Here is an 18963-nt window from a genome sequence, read left to right as displayed (position 1 = left end):
CTCCATTTGAAGCCTATAATGGAAGAAAACCTAGAGTGAAACACTTAAGGGTGTTTGGATCTCTATGTTAACCACAAGTTCCATCACATATGATACAGAAATTGGATGCAACAAGTGTCAAATGTGTATTTCTTGGTTATGGAACCTGTGAAAAGGGTTACAGGTTATATAATCTTGAAACCAAGAAAATAGTTATCTCTAGAGATGTGATTTTCGATGAGAATGTTAGTGAAGATTGGAAATGTCACATCCCAGCTCGAGGTCTACCACATCCCAGGCCTGCTCTACTACCGTAGCACAATATTGTCCGCTTTAGGCCCCAACTACACCCTCACGGTTTTGTTTCTGGGAACTCACATAAGAACTTCCCAGTGGGTCACCCATCATGGGAGTGCTCTTACGCGCTACTCGCTTAACTTCGGAGTTCCTATGGAACCCGAAACCAATGAGCTTCGAAAAAGCCTCGTGCTAGGTAAAGATGAGAATATACATATAAGGCTCACATGATCCACTCCCTTGGGTGATGTGGGATGTCACAATCCACCTTTGAGGGCCCGACATCCTCGTCGGCACACATCTGGTCAGGAATTGGCTCTGATACCAAATTGTCACATCCAACCCAAGGTCCACCACATCCCGGGCTAGCTCTACCATCGTAGCACAACATTGTCCATTTTAGGCCCTGACTACACCCTCACGATTTTGTTTCTAGGAACTCACACGAGAACTTCCCAATGGGTCACCAATCATGGGAGTGCTCTCGCGTGCTACTCGCTTAACTTCGAAGTTCTCATGGAACCCGAAGCCAATGAGCTCCCAAAAGGCCTTGTGCTAGGTATAGATGGGAATATATGGGAATATACATATAAGGCTCACATGATCCACTCCTCTGGGCTATGTGGGATGTCACATCTGGTCAAGAATTAGCACCGATACCAAATTGTTACATCCAGGCCCGGACCCCCACCACATCCTGAGCTTAACTCCACCGTAACACGATATTGTCCGCTTTAGGCCCCGACCACGCCCTCATGGTTTTGTTTTTGGGAATTCACACGAGAACTTCCCAGTGGGTCACCCATCATAGGATTGCTCTCGCACGTTACTCGCTTAACTTCGGAGTTCTTACAAAACTTGAAGCTAGTGAGCTCCCAAAAGGCTTCTTGCTAGGTAGAGATGAGAATATACATATAAGGCTCACATGATCCACTCCCCTGGGCGATGTGGGAGGTCACAAAAAGTCTACATGAGATTACCCCCGTGTCATCCTCAAAGTCATGAAACTAATGTTGGTGTAAATTGCACAAATCGATTTATGGTCTTAAACAATCACCGAGAACTTGGTATGCCAAGCTTAGTTCAATCCTTACAAGTGTTGGTTTTAAAAGAAGCAACGCAGACTCCTCACTGTTCGTGCACACAGGAACTACTGGGAAATTGGTAGTCCTTGTATATGTAGATGATTTGATCATTATAGGAGACAACCCTGAAGAAATAAAGGAGCTCAAGCGTTCACTACAACAACGTTTTGCAATTAAAGATCTTGGAATACTGAGATATTTTCTTGGCATAGAAATGGCAACCTCTCACAAGGGTTTCTTTCTCAGCCAGCAAAAAAATGTTTAAGATCTTCTCAAGGAAGCAAATATGAGTGATGCTAAACCTGTCCATACACCTCTTGAAATCAAGCTCAAACTCAGCTTGGAGGGGCAACCACTTCCAAACATAAGTTATTATCAGCGACTTGTTGGTAAGTTGATATATTTGACTATCACAAAGCCTGACATAGCCTATTCAGTAAGCATTGCTAGCCAATTTATGCACTCTCCCATGATGGAGCATTTTAATCTTGTCAAAAAAATAATTCGGTACCTAAAAGGTTCAGTGGGTCGTGGCATAATCATGAAGAAGAATGAGAGCACTCAGATCACAGGTTATTGTGATGCTGATTGGGCTGGTAATTATATTGATCATAAGTCTACAACAGGGTATTGCACATTTGTGGGAGGCAACCTTGTTACATGGAAAAGTAAAAAGCAAGCAGTCGTTGCAAGATCAAGTGCTGAGGCTGAATATTGAGCCATGACATCTACTGCGTGTGAACTAATATGGCTGAAAGGTCTAATATGCGACTTAAGTGTCTTCACTCCTCATTCCATGTCCTTTTTCTATGACAACTAGGCAGCAATGCACATTACTTCCAACCCCGTCTTCCACGAGAGAACCAAGCACATTGAAGTTAATTGTCACTATATTCATGCATAAGTACAATCACAGGTCATCAAAACTCATTTTGTTAGGAGCCACGATCAACTTGCAGACTTATTCACCAAACCATTAGCCTCCCATTAGTTTCAAAAGCTTCTCGGCAAGCTTGGATCCATCAACCTTCTGGATCCAGCTTGAGGGGGAGTATTGAAAGACCTCTGGTTACTTAGGGTTCCTCATGATTAGGGTTTCTTGGTATTATCTGGGTAATAAGGTTTTTGTCAACTCTATTAGTGGTTGACCTAGTTAATAGCCGTTTATTTTCTTCTTGTTCTTATCAACTTGTATTAGGGTCTTATCTTGTTGTCAACTCCTTAATCCAAGAAGTTTAGTTATGTTCCCTATGCCGGCTGTTTAGCATGATTCAAGGAGATTTGGGATGGTAACTTGAGTGTTGAGTGTAGTTTGGAACTCACTCAAACTCCCCTATATATTTGTAACCTGCGTATGCTCTTATCATGATTTCCATAATAAAAATCAGAAACTTCAAAAGCCAACAGATAGGTTCCATGACTAATCCGTACCTAATGAGGTGCGAATGCAGAATCCCCGAAGGTGACACCATTTGGATCGTTCCCAGCTCAACTAAAGTGATGTACTCAAATGGCAAAACCTTGCGAATCGCTTTCCGGTGTCCATATCCGAAGAAGCCGGTCATAAAATGAGCAAGTAGCAACTAAAGTGCTATTCCTTTTGCCTTCATGGAGTGATATGTCTGTGTGCCAGTCAGCTCCATATGCAAGTCACTCATGCTTGCTGTATGTTTCAATCACTTCGGTTTTATCCCCATTAATGTTGACAATCGAAAACCCGTTGTGCATACAAGCTGTCAAGACGAGACCGGCTGCAAAAGGATGGAACTTGATTCTCCAACTCCTCCTAAGCAAATAGAGGTTTCATTAATAGGTTTTTTATATTGATCTTACATCCCACACCCTCAGGTACTCATCATAGCTACCAGTAACTACGCTATTCGTGTCGTTGGGATTTTTGGCTATGCAGCAAACTCCCATTGTGTGGGCCCTTGTGTTCTGAAATGCCAAAGTTGGAAGGACCGTCCCACAAATCCCAGCATTTGAATTTGCAGTCATCTGAACCAGTTTACCAACTGGGGCTGGTGGATATCAAATGAAGTTGTCCAAACCTCAAAATCGTGCGCATTCCACATTTCGTTTGCCTCAAGTTGGGATTCCCGGATTGAACCATCTGAAAGCACCACGGTGATAGACGTGGCTGAAGGGTTCCAATCCAGGAAAAGGCACATGGAAGGACTGATCTTTTCATCAGTTATCTCTTTCAAAGAAAACTCTGCACCAAAATTTCACAACACTTCAGCATATAGACATTGATCATATTGAAAACCCTTAAAATATTTTCATTGCTTACTACTCAAGGAACACATAAGCATTCCATTCCTTGAGCTTCATCTGAGCACGACTCTAGACCGTGAATTCTCAAGTAACCATCAGCGTCGACTTGAGCAAGAAGAGGACTCACACTGAATCCAACTGGGTTCCACTTAATATCGAAAATCCCCGCTGTTTCAATCCGCTGAAACAAATCAAGCCGACCCAATTCAGCCCCAATGTTGAAAAGCGATGATACTTCCAGCTCGGCTCAGCCGATCACCCTCTTGCAGTGTGTACGTTGAAGCTGCCAGAACATGGCGGCACGCGTCGTGGGGACAAAACTCTACAGCATCGGCATTGCCCTCCAAATTACAACGTGCCACATCCATTCCTGGATTACTTTCGAACAAATTAGATACTCATTCGTCGATTCAGAACTACTTAGGCATTTCGTCAGACAACAAACACCTTACAGGCATAACTTGAAGGGATTATAATTCGTGTAAAGGTGTGGCCTTTGACCAAAATTAGATTCACAATTTAAATAGAAGAAGATGTTACCGTTGTTCGTTGGCGGGTTTTTCTTAACTGCAAAAGCGGGTGAGTACTTGAATAAACGAGGTTTGGGTTGTGTTTGGTGTGTGTGTTTTGTTACGTGGAGAGTGCGGAAGGAAAAAACCGGTAACCCCAAACACAGCTCAAAAAAAAGAAAAGCAAAGAATTTATTAGTCCTTTTGGATTTTCAAATCAAATTTATGTTTCGTCCTCTTTTCTTGATCGACAACGGATTCGTGATTATGCCCTTTTTTTTAGTATTTAAAGCTAATGCATTCATATTATAAACCCATTTCATCAAAATAATTTCTTGAGCAACGATACGAATGAGAAATAAAGGATAATATAATTCATCAATTGTTATTGCTTTCCTTGTTTCCATTAGAATGTGTTAGGAATGTAGGATTAGACACTCTATCGTTGCTTGTTTCACTAATATTTTATCAAAGTGTGGACCTGTTGACTCTAAAAATTACAAAACCTACGTGGCGCGCAGGCTGAGTAACTAACAAGCTAACTACGTCCTTCGGTTGAACGCGGGGGCGTGCCAACTCGTCAGCCGAGCTTGGCCGAGGAGTAAAATTTGTTGATGTCGCCTTGAGCGCGTCGTTGACTTCTCTATAGATTGCGACCGAGGAAGGAACACTCTCGGTCTCTGGGTTCTATAGCCTGAAGACAAGGCTACTAATTCTGCGAAGTTCACAAATCGTCGGAGCTCGATTCGGTCACTGTGATTATATTTGTAAGAGTATAAGCACGCCGAATCGAGACCAAACTATATGGGCACAGGTACTCAAATGTGATGTATGTCTTGATGGTAAACGTAGTTTGGCTGTCGGAATGCCGAACCCTGAAACTTACTTGCGAGTATCCAATCATAAAATCACTCGGCGTCTAGTACGCCGAGCAATGTAATTCGTAACACCTGACTATGCCGAGAAGGCTAGCAAGGTGACCTCTGCCAACGAAGGTTCGAAAACCTTTCTCGGCCGAGACTTAGATAGGTAACCGATCGACCTCGACGCAGTGCTGTTTATCCAAACTGAAGGTGTTTCTCGGTCGGCTGATTCTGCGGCAGCAGTGCTGTTTATCCAAACTGAAGATGCTCGCCGGGTGCCTCCACAGTGTTGTTTATCCAAACTGAAGGTATGTCGGCGGAAAAGGAAAAGGAAAAATCTCAAGGTATTTGAGAGGTTTTGCACAGGGCAATTGTATGCTGATTTGAAGGGGCTTTTCTGTTGCATGATTTCTTGTATTTATAGCACCCCATTCCTTGAGACCGATTCGCATTCTGATTTGGATTGGGAGTCCTTGTCCCGTTTCAACTCTAACTCGAACAAACCTACTCCCACTGTGATTCTGAATTTTCCTTCATTTCGAGGCTTTATTCTTTGCCGGTCGGGAATCCTGGTCGCACCAGGACTCCCTCGACCTTTTCTATTTATCCAGATTACTTAGGGTAGGACTTGACCGACCCTGCTAACAGGCCCGGGATTTATCATTCGGCCCACAGTATGACATAACCTTGGGCCGAGCACATCCTGCTGCTCGGCCCAACAATATTATTTTGGGCCCAAACAGGACCATCTCTAATTAGTGGTGGATCCAGAATTTTATCGGGTGATCCCAATCTAAAAGCTCTAAAAAAATTAGACAAAAATATTATTGAAAAATTAAACGATAAACTACAAAATTTTCATTTATAATCTTTGTACAAACAACGTTACAAGTTACAAAGACTAAATGTAGTTTGCGCGCTACATAGTATAGTTTGGGACATTTTCAAAATGAAACACAAGGTTTTACCTTTAGCTTTTTATACCTAAATGTATTTATTTTAGTTTGTATGACTGGTTTAAAATGAAGCAAAACACAAGTAGTGGATTGTCTTAGTGGTTAAGGCTTTTCTCTTCAACTCATTGTGTCCAAGGTCAACTTTTCCTGCTCTCTTATTGTAAATCAAGTGTAGAATTATCATCTTTAATTAAAAAAACAAATCAAACAAATGAAAAAAAAAAAAAAAAAAAAAAAAGGAACGAAAGAAAAGAACATACACACAACCAAGATGAAATTGATAACAACAAAAAAATAGCCTAGAAAAAGGAAGGATGAATGTAGCGGTAGAGATCCAAAAGGAAATAATTTCAACAAAAACAAAAAATGCAATGACATTAAAGTAAAGTGACGTGGTCTAATTTTCTAAAAGCTAGAAAACTATCTTGGCCCAAAAACAAAGGCCTAATTTTCTAAAAGGCCTCCTGGTTCTTTCTTTGCCCGCCGTTGCTCAGACTTGGGTAGTCTTCGGATGTCACATCTCGGTCCGGGTCCCTATTATATTCTGGGCTTGACTTCACCGTAGTACAATATTGTTCGCTTTGAGCCCCGACCACGCCCTCACAGTTTTGGTTCTAGGAACTCACATAAGAACTTTTCAATGGATCACCCATACTGGGATTACTCTCGCACAAACTCGCTTAACTTCAGAGTTCCGATGAACTCCGAAACCAATGAGCTTCCAAAAGGTCTCGTGCTAGGTAGAGATGGGAATATACATATAAGGCTTACATGATCCTCACCCCTGGGCGATGTAGGATCTAACAATCCACCCCCCTTAGGGGCCCAACGTTCTCGTCGGCACACTTTCAGTTAGAGATTGGCTCTGATACCAAATTGTCACATCTCGGCCCGTGCCCCCACCACATCCTAGGCTCGACTCTACCGTAGCACGATATTGTCCGTTTTGGGCCCCGACCACGCCCTCACGGTTTTGTTTGTGGGAACTCATACGAGAACTTCCCAGTGGGTAACCCATCCTAAGATTGCTCTCGCTCGAACTCGCTTAACTTCAGAGTTTTAATGAACTCCGAAGCCAGTGAGCTCCCAAAAGGCCTAGTGCTAGGTAGAGATGGGAATATACATATAAGGCTTACAGGATCCTCACCCCTGGGCGATGTAGGATCTAACATTGGAGGTTCTCACAACCACTTATTTTGACTTCTGGATGGTCTTGGGACCACCCAGGTCCCTTAATAGATCTGCATTAAATTTTTACTAGTTTAGCAGGTGAATAATGTCAAAAATAAATTTTAGCTAGTTTCTTTAACTTTTCATCTCCACAACACTTTCTATTTTAACAGACGTTTAATATTTTATTGTCATTATAATTAAAAAAAATAAATCAACCCACTCATTTTTTAGAACCACTTTCGCTCTTTATTTTCTCCTTGACTCATGTGTCCATCCATGAATTTTATTAATTTTTGAACATTTAGTTAATGAACAATTGCTCTATAAACTTAAAGGCTATAATATAGACACTTTTCTAGAGGCTGTTGGAGATGAGATTTTTAGATTCCAACTCTTTGAAATAGTGTTTTAGTGATTTTACAGTTTCTATTAAAGATGCTCTTATACTAGCCCGTAAGTTTGGCATCCGTGTTATTGTGTCGGGTCCTGGAGTAGATCCAGATACTCCAAGGCGCTGAGTGTCATGTACAATTCTTAGTGTTGGGTCATCGGATAAGGTTTTTAGAGTCAGATTCGGGGCTGGATCATGGGCTTCAATGTCATGTCACGATATAGGTTTTGACATAATACAATTACAGTGGACTATGAAATTAGTCTCATCTATTTTGGTGGAACTTTGGCTTCTTCACATTCCATGTAGAAATTCTTGTCAATTTGGCAAAAATCATTTTAAGTTGCCCAAAAAGGTACATTTGCCATATGGGATTTCTAAGTTGCATTTGATCCCAAATCCAACCTTAAAACCCAAACATACAGTCTCATATGAGCTAGCTACTGGCTAGCCATCCCAATTAGTTATTTACCATGAACCCCTCCAATTAGACCTGGTTTGGTACTGAGGTGATTCTGAAAAAAAACTGCTATAAAAAAAGCTGGGAGCTGTTTTTGTGTTTGGTAAACATTCAGCTTCAGCTTTTTTTCACAGTTTTGGATGAAAAAAAGCCAAAAACAAGAAGCTGCAAAACCCAGCTTTGAAAAACCGGTTTTTTTTCACATCTGTTTTACATAAAAGTTTACCAAATACTTTAATACTGCTTTTTTTTTTTCAAAAGCACTTTTACAAAAAGGTTTACCAAACACTTTGCTGCTTTATTTCACAGCTGCTTATTCTCACAGCACAGCAGAAGCAGCTTTTTTTCAAAGCACAGCAATACCAAACCAGCCCTTAGTAATCTTCAAACTTTTGTGAAGTGAAAATTATAGATAGGTTTTTTTAGCTAAAATGGTATTTTAGATTGTATAATTCTTCACTTTGGTCCCTGAGATTTGATATCGATAGAAGTGGTCATTGAGTTTGTCCACCGTCAATAATTTGGTCATTCCCTAAAAAATCTTTGTTAACTAAGTACCAAAATTACAACTACCCTCAATTTAATAAACAATGCGCCAAAATGATTTGACAAAAATTGAGGGTATTTTTGCCATTTTCTCCTTATTTAACGAAGATTTTTCACATAATGACAAAATTGTTGATAGTTGACAACCTCAGGGACCAAAGTGAGGAGTTATGTCAATTTCAAAGATCATTTTGGCTATAAAACCATATAGATATTAACCATTTCAAGTTATGGTACCCATACCCACATTTATATCACACAAATTAGATGCGGAGCAAGGTGTCTAAATCAATCATTTACTTCTATGGTTTATTCAAAAGAAATCTGGACCGGCCGGTTTCTAAAGCAATTACATTAAAAGTTTATTGACTTCTTTTCGAGCATCTCTAAGCATGCTATATAATTTACAGCAAAAGTTTGGCTAAAATTATCAAAAAGTTATTTTATGAGTGCTCTAAGAAAGTTGTACTTCAACCAAACTCCTTAAAACGAAAAAACACACATCAGTAGAAAGAAAATAACTTTGACAATTGAATTGAGAAACTAAAACGGAAAAAAGAAAAAGAAAAAATAGGTGTGCCTTCTAAAGCTTTTATATGTCCCGTCTTATGAGATTGATATCTGAGTGTTTTTTCTAGTATATAGGAGGTATTAATTCACCAAAACAAACCGCACGCATTAAGAATTCACTACCTAGGAAACAAAAGCCACATATCAAGGTTATCACCCAAGTGGAAGACCTTCAAGATCACTCCAAACTCTATGGATGCTTCCTTGTATTTTGGATCTTCTATCCATGAAACATTGCTCCTTTACTTCTTGAGGATTTGACAAAAAAGATCTCCAAAACTTCCAAAGTTTAAAACCTCTAAGAGTCTAAGTCTTCACACCAAGGATGAGGTGTGAAGAGAAGATGGATGACATAGAAGAAGAGAGATTACTAGCCATTGTTCCTCTAGATGGCCAACCTCCTTAGAGAGAAAAGAGAGAAGAGGTTTCAATCTTTTACCTCAAGGACCTTAATGAGGAATTGGCTATAAAGACACTTTTATACACACTCACAAGTGAGTGACATACTTGTAATCAAGCCGATCCCTTAGCTTGGCCGACCTCCTACTGTTAGTGGATTAATTTCCCATTTTGTTTAAGTTGTCATACAACTTAAGCTTAATGGGCATTGTGGATCAAAACTCATTTGGGCTAGAAAACCCAAAAGTAACTTAAAGCCCAATACGAACTTGTTATTATGATTAATTAGCTAGTTAATTAATCTTAATCATCCACATTTAAAACTATTTAATTGCTTATTCATCTTATTGGTATTTCTTCACATTCATCCTTACATGGTGTATGGTCCATTAGATTCCAATTAGCGTGATAGTGGGCGATTGTAACTCTTAACAATCAGTTATCAATTGAAACTAAGCGATTGTAACTCTTAACAATCAGTTATCAATTGAAACTAACTTTCAAAATTCTCTCTTTGTTAAAGATTAGTGATTGCTAATTTTCAAGGCTTTCCATAAAACCATGAGTGACACATAGCAGTATGTCATGGCTACTTAAATAGAATTGATTGAAGAACTTATTCATTTTGGGATTACAATACAATATTGTCCTTCTCCATATCAATACTCTTGGTCACATTGTTTGATTGAAAGTTTATTTATGTATATAATCCAATGTAATTCTCTTATCTATATGATTACCTTAAATATGATTTGAAACGTACTTCCTAAATCTTATTCATGTATCTGGCTAAAAACTTTTGATCACATCATATTCTCTCTCAACACTTAATGGAGATGTTCTAAATATTTTGTGTATGTGTGTGTATATACATATTAGTGTAATCAAGCAAAAATACTTGCTCGATCTCAAGGTTTTTTTTTTCTTTTTCTTTTTCTTTTTATTGCATGTGAAATGCATAAAGATCAGCGGCTAGGCATATCATTTCGTCCCCTGCTTTATTTAGTAATCAAAATAGCCAATAGATGCATGGCAGCTCTACAATCATTAGGTGAGTATTATTTCGAGAAGTCTGTGACAAAATGATCAGGACTGCAGATACATCCAAAGCCAAAGTCATTACATATATTATGTACTAATTCTGTTGTATAATATGGTTCAGGAACTTAGGAGTGCCCACATGAGAATTGCTTTTGGAGACATAAGCTTGTGGCGAATCAGTTTTATTCCATAGATGGGGTTTTAGTCACGTTTCGCTGCCCTAATTCGGCCGTGCTACTTAATTACACTTTTACTTTATCATCATTTACATAGCTTTATAATATATATATATATGTTTATTTTTTTAATGAAGACAGATTCATGACATTATTTTTTTACAAGTCTATTTCGTAATGTATTTTAACGATATAAAATGTTTATCTTTTAGATATTCATTCAAAGAATCATGTCTATCAAAAATTACCAAAATCTGAAACCATATAACCATTGGATTTAAGGTTTACGGTAATCGTATTCGTCAATGTTTTAATGATTTTGAGTGTTTGCAAGAATGATCTATGATTAATGTTCTAAAAGCTAGACGATTCAAATCCTTAATGAGCTGCATAAAACGTATACCAAATTTTGTGTAAAAAATATGGTGTCACGGACTCCACTATTTTTTAATAATTTTGAAAAGTCATCGTGTTAATCTTTTGTTGCATTTGTATGATGTACGAGAATAGGCTTCCTTAATTTCGTGCTAAAGAACAGTTGAATCTGCTTTTTGCTGCTTAAAAAATACTGATAATCCCTCGAAACCGGCTCGGGCCCCGATATGATGGATAGGGCAATACCGCAGTACCTGACGTACATGGAGAAATGTTTACTAATTAGTATAATCAGACAATGATATACTTGTTTTGTTTCTTCTGTATATTTAACTCACTCATAATAGGCACAGGTTAGTATTGAACTTAACATGATCATATGTCGTTTTCACTTCTATAAAATCATGTAAGGTTTGTTAACATGACACAAACATGCACAAAAAGTTTTGTATTATGAACTATAGCGTGGGTTGTACTGTTTTAGGATGGACCCGTTTTAAAATAAGTCATGTTCATGTTAACCAACGAAATTCATTAGTAATCTGTTGATAATTTAAGTTATTATATTCTATTATATGTTTAAGCTGTTGATATTATAACTTGGACAATTTCTTTGAGTGTTTCTTTTGTTCTTGATCAAACTCAGTGTTTCTTATGTATGATGTTCAAGTAAGTAAATTATTTAGTAAAATATACTCGTTCATTCTTGGGTCACATTTGTGTTTGGATGTTTGTTAGCTTAATGCAGATGTTTGTGTCAATCTATTACAGTTTGTGTTCAACCCAACTTGAAAACGAAAACAATAATTTATTTGTCATGTCTTTGTTTGTATAAGCTGAAAGCGTAAAATTAACTCTCTTCAATCAAGAGAACATTAGGTAACGCTAAATGAACTAATCATGTGCAATAACTATTAGTAGCTATTGAAATAACACGAAGCAAAGAAGAAAGAAAAAAAGAATGGAAGAGGATCTTGGCAACTAAGAAAAACCAACTGTATCTATGTTTTGACATTCGTTCCCCTAATATAATCTCAATCTATTTTTTTTAAGGGAAGTAAACTTAGAAAAGCAAACACCTTGATTAATTAATATATATGCTGCTTATTATGGTGATGAAATGGGATTGTATAAAAATAGGAGATTAGTTAGATATGGATCCGATTCCGATACGCTACTCTGCATCGCCATTGTCATTGGTATATCAGTTCATTCACTCAACAGTATAAACCACTGACTCTCTCTCTCTCGTCATACTCTGTCATATAATACAAAGTCGTACCAGTCATATATGGTAGGTAGCAAAGCGTATGTAGTGGGCGACATCCTTTGTGAGATCATATGCTTATTTTATTCTTCGGCCTTTGGAGGACTTGAACCAAACAATCCATGCATAAACGCCCTTAATACGCGTGGACAGCAAACAACGCTCATCGTCTCACACAATTATAATTGGCAGAACGTGTATGTGTGTGTGTGTGTATTTATATATAAGTATGTATGTATGTATGTATGTTAGGAACAGTAATTCGCTCACAACTTTAGCCGTTGAAAAGAGATAAGCAATTAGTCGAAATGGTCAGTTTTTTTATATTTAATTGTAAAAATGATTATTTTTAGTAACGACAACAATTTTGATCATATATAAATGACATCACGACCACATAATGATAATACAATTACAGACATGATAAAAGCTGATTATTTCTCCAAACAAAATATTAAAAATAATTATTTCAGCTAATGCCTTTAAAAGATTCACATGCATCACTAACTAGGGGTAGGCAAATGGGTCTTGGACCTGTGGGTCGGGGTGGGAAATGAGTGGGTCCAAAAATTATACATACAAAATGGGGCGGGGAGGGCCGATGCTAAAAATTGGAGAAATCGGGCCCTCGGCCCAGACCGTTCCCTACCCCTTAATCTCTATCTTTTTTTGTCAAAGATACCCTCTAAGTCTAAATCTCTATCACAGTCTCTCTCTTACTCTCAGGTCCACTCAACTCACCCCTCACCTCAGCTTCTCTCTATCCCAACTTCGACTCTCCTCCTTAAATCTCCTTTATTCTCTCGTCTTAGACCTTAATCTCCAGCCCAGGGTCCTATCTCAGACCTCAATCTCAAGTCCAGACTCCCAAATCATGGCATGCGCGGAAGCCGTCCAGCTACATATGCATTTCTACAAATCATGGCATGTGCCGATCGACCATTCTTTCTCCGACATGCTACAGATGCACTTCTACAAGACCTGTGACGGTAAACTCGGTCTTCGAGTTGCACAAGCTGCTAGCTTGACTCGACCCTGTTTGAATCGACTATGTCGGAGGTTTATTTGGGGAAACAAATATGCAATGTGGTGGCGTGCGAAGGGTTGGACCGGGTGGAGAGGCACGATCACCATCGCATCATCCTCTCCTAACTCTCCATCGTGGCATCCCTAGGTAATTTATGTATTAGGGTTTCTGATTTAGGAAATTAGGGTTTCTAGAAATTAGGGTTTTTATTTATGTGGGGTTCTGATTTAGAAATTTTGTGGGTTTCTATTTGTTTTGATTCATCAACTGATGTTATTTGTGAGATTGATTTGATGTAGTTTTGTGTGTAAGAGTAATGGGTTCTGTTAGAAACTAGGGATCTAGGATTTCATGGTTTGCTTATTTCGGGACATGCATGGAAGAATCGTTAACATGTGCGGAGTATATACATTGATTTGTTTTTCTGTGTTCTAAGTAGTGCAAATGAGTGTCTAAACTGGTGTTGCTTCTGCTTCTACATCGGCGTCGTTCCAAAACTGGAAGAAAAAAAAAAAAAAAAAGAAAAAAAAAAAAGGTAACTTGACTCGTGGACCCGTCCCGAACCGGCCTGTAGGCTTGGTTTCCAAACCTAAAATCCTTCTACCCGGCTTGTTACATTTTAAAATAGGTAGGGCCAGGTTCCTCCAAAATTAGGCCCGCCCCGGCCTGTGCCCACCCTTATCACCAACTAATGATAATTTATGAATGTTTAGAAGATGAAGCCTAGAACTCATCCTTTAATAATGGTAGTTTAGTGAGGTTTTATTGTTTTCAGAATATGAATGAGAGCAAAACGAGAGATGGATTCATAATATTAATATTTGTTTGTGTTTTGAGAAGAATGTGAGTGAATTTAATTGTCACTTTGATCAATACTGGCTTGTAATTAAAAACATGTACTGTTAAAAATAGGGTAGTGCTATCTACGTATCCATTTTTACTTCCTACATATTCTTTATTAAATTTTGTTCTATAATCTTCTTCAATTCTTTCGATTTGACAATCGAAAGTTGAGAAATGTGTGAGAAGTAAAAAGAGACGTGCTGAAAAATATCATAATTTTGTATCATGTTTCAATATCATTTGATGTTAATTACAAGTCATGTGTACAACTAGAACTTAAGTATATGTAACACCACTGACTTTATTATGGAATAATCGACATAATACACAAGAACAAGTTGATCATGATTATTGTGACAGCCCGTCCCAGATTATTTGCATCGTAGGTGTGAAATGACGGTTTTGCCCCTAGTGGTTATGTTTCATTGTGTGGTTGTTTTGGGGATTTGGTGGGCTACATCTGGACTACACACACACACCCACACTTTCATCCTCATCTTCTGCCTTGTCCCGAGTATCTCTCTCTCTTTCTCTTGTTCTTCTTCGTACGGATCAAGATCAAAACCTGTGAAAACGTTGTAGATCGAGGTGGAGAACTATACCTTTGTGTTTGTGAGGTTCATACGAGTTCAACCATACCTATTTCAGATAGGAAATCCTTCAATTTCACGTCGAACCAGGGAACCCCGTTTATGGTCATTGTTCATGTATACGTGAAATGTTGTGTTTCAGGGAATTTGAAGCTTGTAGGAAGCTTAGTGAGGTCCTTAGGAAGCTTGGGGTGATTCGTTGGAAGGATTTGGACGTCGGGATCGTGAGTTGCAGGTTTGGCCGGATTTTGCGAAGTTTCTCTAGCGAGATTCTGTGAAATTCAGGGCTTGAAAGTGGTAAGGTTTTGTTCTACTTGTTGTAAGCTTCATTTTGGTGCAAATTTCATGAAATTTGGTTGAAAATCGAGTGAGAAACAAAGGTTTGAAAATTTCTTGATTTTCCGACGACGGCGATGGCACCGGAGGTGTGCCGAAGAAGATGATGGAATATTCCGTCAGTTTGGACGGGATATTCCTAACAGCGTTAGGTTAACTTTAATGGAATTTGTTAGTTTTAACGGAATATTCCTAACAGCGTTAATTGACGTTGTCAGCGTGCCTGGCACGTGGCGGCGCGTGAGACATCAAGAAATTAGTTTAAAAATATGGGGATGTTCGTGAGGTTGAGTATATCACGTTGGTGTATCCATACACCCTATTTGAGCATTGTATGAGAAGTTATTACCTAGTTTTAGTTATGTGCTTTAAATTGACGTTTTTATAGTTGTTTCACATATAGGTGAGACCTATCCCGAGGACGAGCGCAGTCACTCGAGACACGGGGGTTACGACCCTTCTACATACCAGTAAGTGGGCTTTTGGTTTTCCGTATATACTTATATACTTGTGGTTTTTCCCATAAAATGAAATGGAATGTTTATATGTTTTAAATGCCATGCTTAGCATTTGCCTATCTATTTATGCATTACTAGTTGCATATATGCATGTTTGGTGCTGCGGACGCACAAGTAAATGCCAAGTAAGTTATGGTTTATGATTGTGATTAGTAGTTATGTGAGATGCCTAGAGAGCTCATAACCTGCACCCCCGGTGTTTGTGTTCCCGCCCAAAGTAGGGCGCAGTCCTTCACGTGATGTTCACCTCCCACACCACACGTTCATCTTGGATCCAAGTTAGGTGTACAGTCCTATCATACAGACCACTATAGGTGGTTCCGACTCATACGTGACCCGCGATTATTCGCCCAGTCTTCACGTGATCGTAGCATTTGAGCGTATTTATTTACACCCAGTCCTGTCGTACAGACCACTTTAAGTGGTTCCGACTCGTGTGCAGGTATAGTTAGTGAGTTGGGGATTTGAGCTCTAGATTCAGCCGTATAGGTCACGTTATTTGCATTGATTGGCATTACCTGGTTTAATTACATTTTATGTGGAGGCATTCGACATGGCATATTTCTGAGCATGTTTTCGATATATTTGTATATTCTGTTTTTTGGGAAACTATACAAGTTTTACGACGAGGGGTTAGAACTTTTGTTATTGAAATGATTTTTGAAAAGCTTTGTTTTTGCCCACTCACACTTTCTATTTTGCGCCCTTCCAGGTTTTAGTTGGATTGCTCTTTTGGTGGCTCATGAGGAATTCTCGGCATATCTGACAGATTAGCACCAGTGTAGGACCACCTTTGGGTGTGTTTTAGTTAGTGTTTGTTCCTCTGGACTACACTAGGTTTTCTGTGCTCTGAATATTGTTTTTCACACTTACGATTGCACATGTATGTTAATTACTCTGTGTGTAGTTTGGTTTTTATTTATTCATACTTTTATTATTATTCTTAACTTTCGCACTGTGCACATGGTTACGTCACTCTCACGTGACGGCCAGCATGCTCTGATTTCGGTCGGGGTGTGTCAATTATATTTTGTATATTGTTAATCTCAAAAGCCTCGGACAATACATGGTTACTTATCATTAAGCAACTATTGCTCATTATCTACAATTAGGCATTGACACCTATGCTCAAGTGATTTCATAAAACAGAAAAATAAAAGATTGTGCACACATAAGAAACTTTGATTTGTTTACAAAGAACACATTCTCCTTATGCGTGGAGTTGTTCTTGTAGATAACAAAAATTGAAAGTCTACAATACATTAGCGTATGAGATACACTGTAGATAGTAAAACTGGTGCATGACATACTCTTGTGGCGTGTTTAAGCATCCGTAATCGAAATGAAAAGAGAAAATCCAATTCTGATTATGGATCATTCTTGTGTTTACTAAGATATGAAAGAATCAAGATTGTGTGGGGCCCACATAAAAATGGGATTCAACTCCTCCTTTTGGGAGGAATTGAATTCCTAGATGAGAGCTGGGAAGTGGAAATTGACTTCTAGTAGTTGTGGGCAATCAGGAATGCATGATTTTTACTCATTATACCCCACATATTTTATAAAGGGTGTGCTATCTACACACTCCATTTTACTTCTCACACACCTTTTGATAATTTCTATCCGTTGATCTTCTTCAATTCATCTAATCCAACGGCCGAAAATTAAAAGGTGTGTGAGAAGTAAAATGGGGTGTGTGGATATCACATCACTTTATAAATTCTAGTCTGCCTAGGGTGTATTTATAGCAGTTTGGAGATGATGGCATAAACAAAAACAGTTAAGGAAATTAAAATTTGCCTAGGTGTATTTATAGTAGTTTGGACAAGCGCTTAATTAGAGAGTTAGATTGCAACAAAATAGGTCAATTTTTTTTAACAAACGATATTATCTACACTAAGAGAGAGGGGGTGGACTTAGCCTGACAATGAGTTGGCAATAATGTGGTTCAAACTTGCCTTTAACGAGGCAAGAATCGAATCTAAGACCTCTCACTTATAAGTGAAAAGGAATATCATTAGACCATATATCTAAATGGCAAAAGGGCAAAAAATAGGTATTTTTTGAATTAAAAAAAATCAGGTTTTAAAAGGTGGAAATGGGGCAAAAAAATTATGGTTTACATTATAAGAAGAGGTAGAAGGTTTCTATAATTTATAAGTATATGTTATTATGGAAATTAAAGTTATTACCTGACACCTAATTAACTTATTTAGAGCATAGGTAGTTTAGTAATTATACTAGTTTTAATTCTGGTTCATGGGTATTTGATAAACAACTTTTAAGAATTAGCATCATGCATATCTGATTCTAGACAATTTAGTAAATAACTTTCATATGAATCTGACTCTGATTCATCCTCAATCCAACTTCTTCTTAATTAAGTTCCTCTTTAATTTAATTCCTCTAATCTAATTATGAATTATAAACGTACACAAACTCAAAAATTGGGAAATAATATTTATGGCCTTTAAGAGTACTTAATTTGACTGAGACGCTCTGTACGATTGCATGGACCAAGTGCTGAAATGTTTTTCGGTAAGTTAAATCATAGTCATGATCAGAGAGTGAAAAGAAGCAAAATCAGGTTGTAAACAGGCACGGCTCCGGTTTCCCTTTTTCGTACGCTAAATATTTACACTTCCAACATACAAGCACTTCATACAGTAATACTCACTGTTAAAATAAAGGTAATGTTAGAGAAATTAAGTTTGTAAATTAAATTATATGAAAGTTGATGATTGAATTATTACCTAAATATTGATTAACATACTTATTTCTTATTAGCGACACTTCATTTTAGTTTACAAATCTAATATGCCTAGCATTAATCTTAATTTAGTACTGTCAAAATTAATTTATTATTATTTTAATACACGATACATTTATATTAAACGGTAAGAGATTGAATAAAGACTTATTTGGAACTGGTTTTAAATAACTGAAAGCATTGTTGATGAAAGTATTTTTTTGGATCAATCTTTAGTAAAAACGTAAGTGAATCCTGAAAATGCACTTGAAGTGCCTCTTGCAAGAAACACCAGTTATGTGCTTCTTGTAGGAAGCACTTCAAGTGCTTTTTAGAACTAAAAAACACTTAAGAAAAACACTTTTAAGTTATTTTACAAGTGCTTTCAAACGAGCTATAAGACACACAAAGTCAACGAATAATTTGATATCGAACTTGTTACTGACTAAATTGGAACATAAAACTTTTAAGTAACAAAAATACTATTAAATTTAATATCACCTGACTAATCAACTAATTAATTCTTACATAAATAC

The 18963-nt window shown here is 37.9% G+C and overlaps 1 protein-coding gene and 1 pseudogene across 1 annotated transcript; one reads left to right on the top strand and one right to left on the bottom strand.

Moving 5' to 3' along the window:
- The first annotated feature begins 1647 nt into the window (after nucleotides 1–1647).
- Nucleotides 1648–2079, top strand: LOC125478993 (uncharacterized mitochondrial protein AtMg00810-like). The gene has a single exon (XM_048587939.1). It carries the CDS (start codon nucleotides 1648–1650, stop codon nucleotides 2077–2079), a length of 432 nt encoding a protein of 143 aa, XP_048443896.1.
- Nucleotides 2080–2867: 788 nt separating this feature from the next.
- LOC125478992 lies at nucleotides 2868–4006 on the bottom strand (annotated as a pseudogene).
- Between the last annotated feature and the right edge of the window lie 14957 nt (nucleotides 4007–18963).

Source organism: the organism of the source record quoted next, unplaced genomic scaffold (genome assembly GCF_019419815.1).
Source record: "Pyrus x bretschneideri cultivar Hongxiangsu unplaced genomic scaffold, Pyrus_bretschneideri_v1 Contig27, whole genome shotgun sequence".
NCBI classification, from domain to species: domain Eukaryota; kingdom Viridiplantae; phylum Streptophyta; class Magnoliopsida; order Rosales; family Rosaceae; genus Pyrus; species Pyrus x bretschneideri.
Note: the sequence above shows the minus strand (reverse complement) of the source record. Positions and strands in the feature narration are given on the sequence as shown.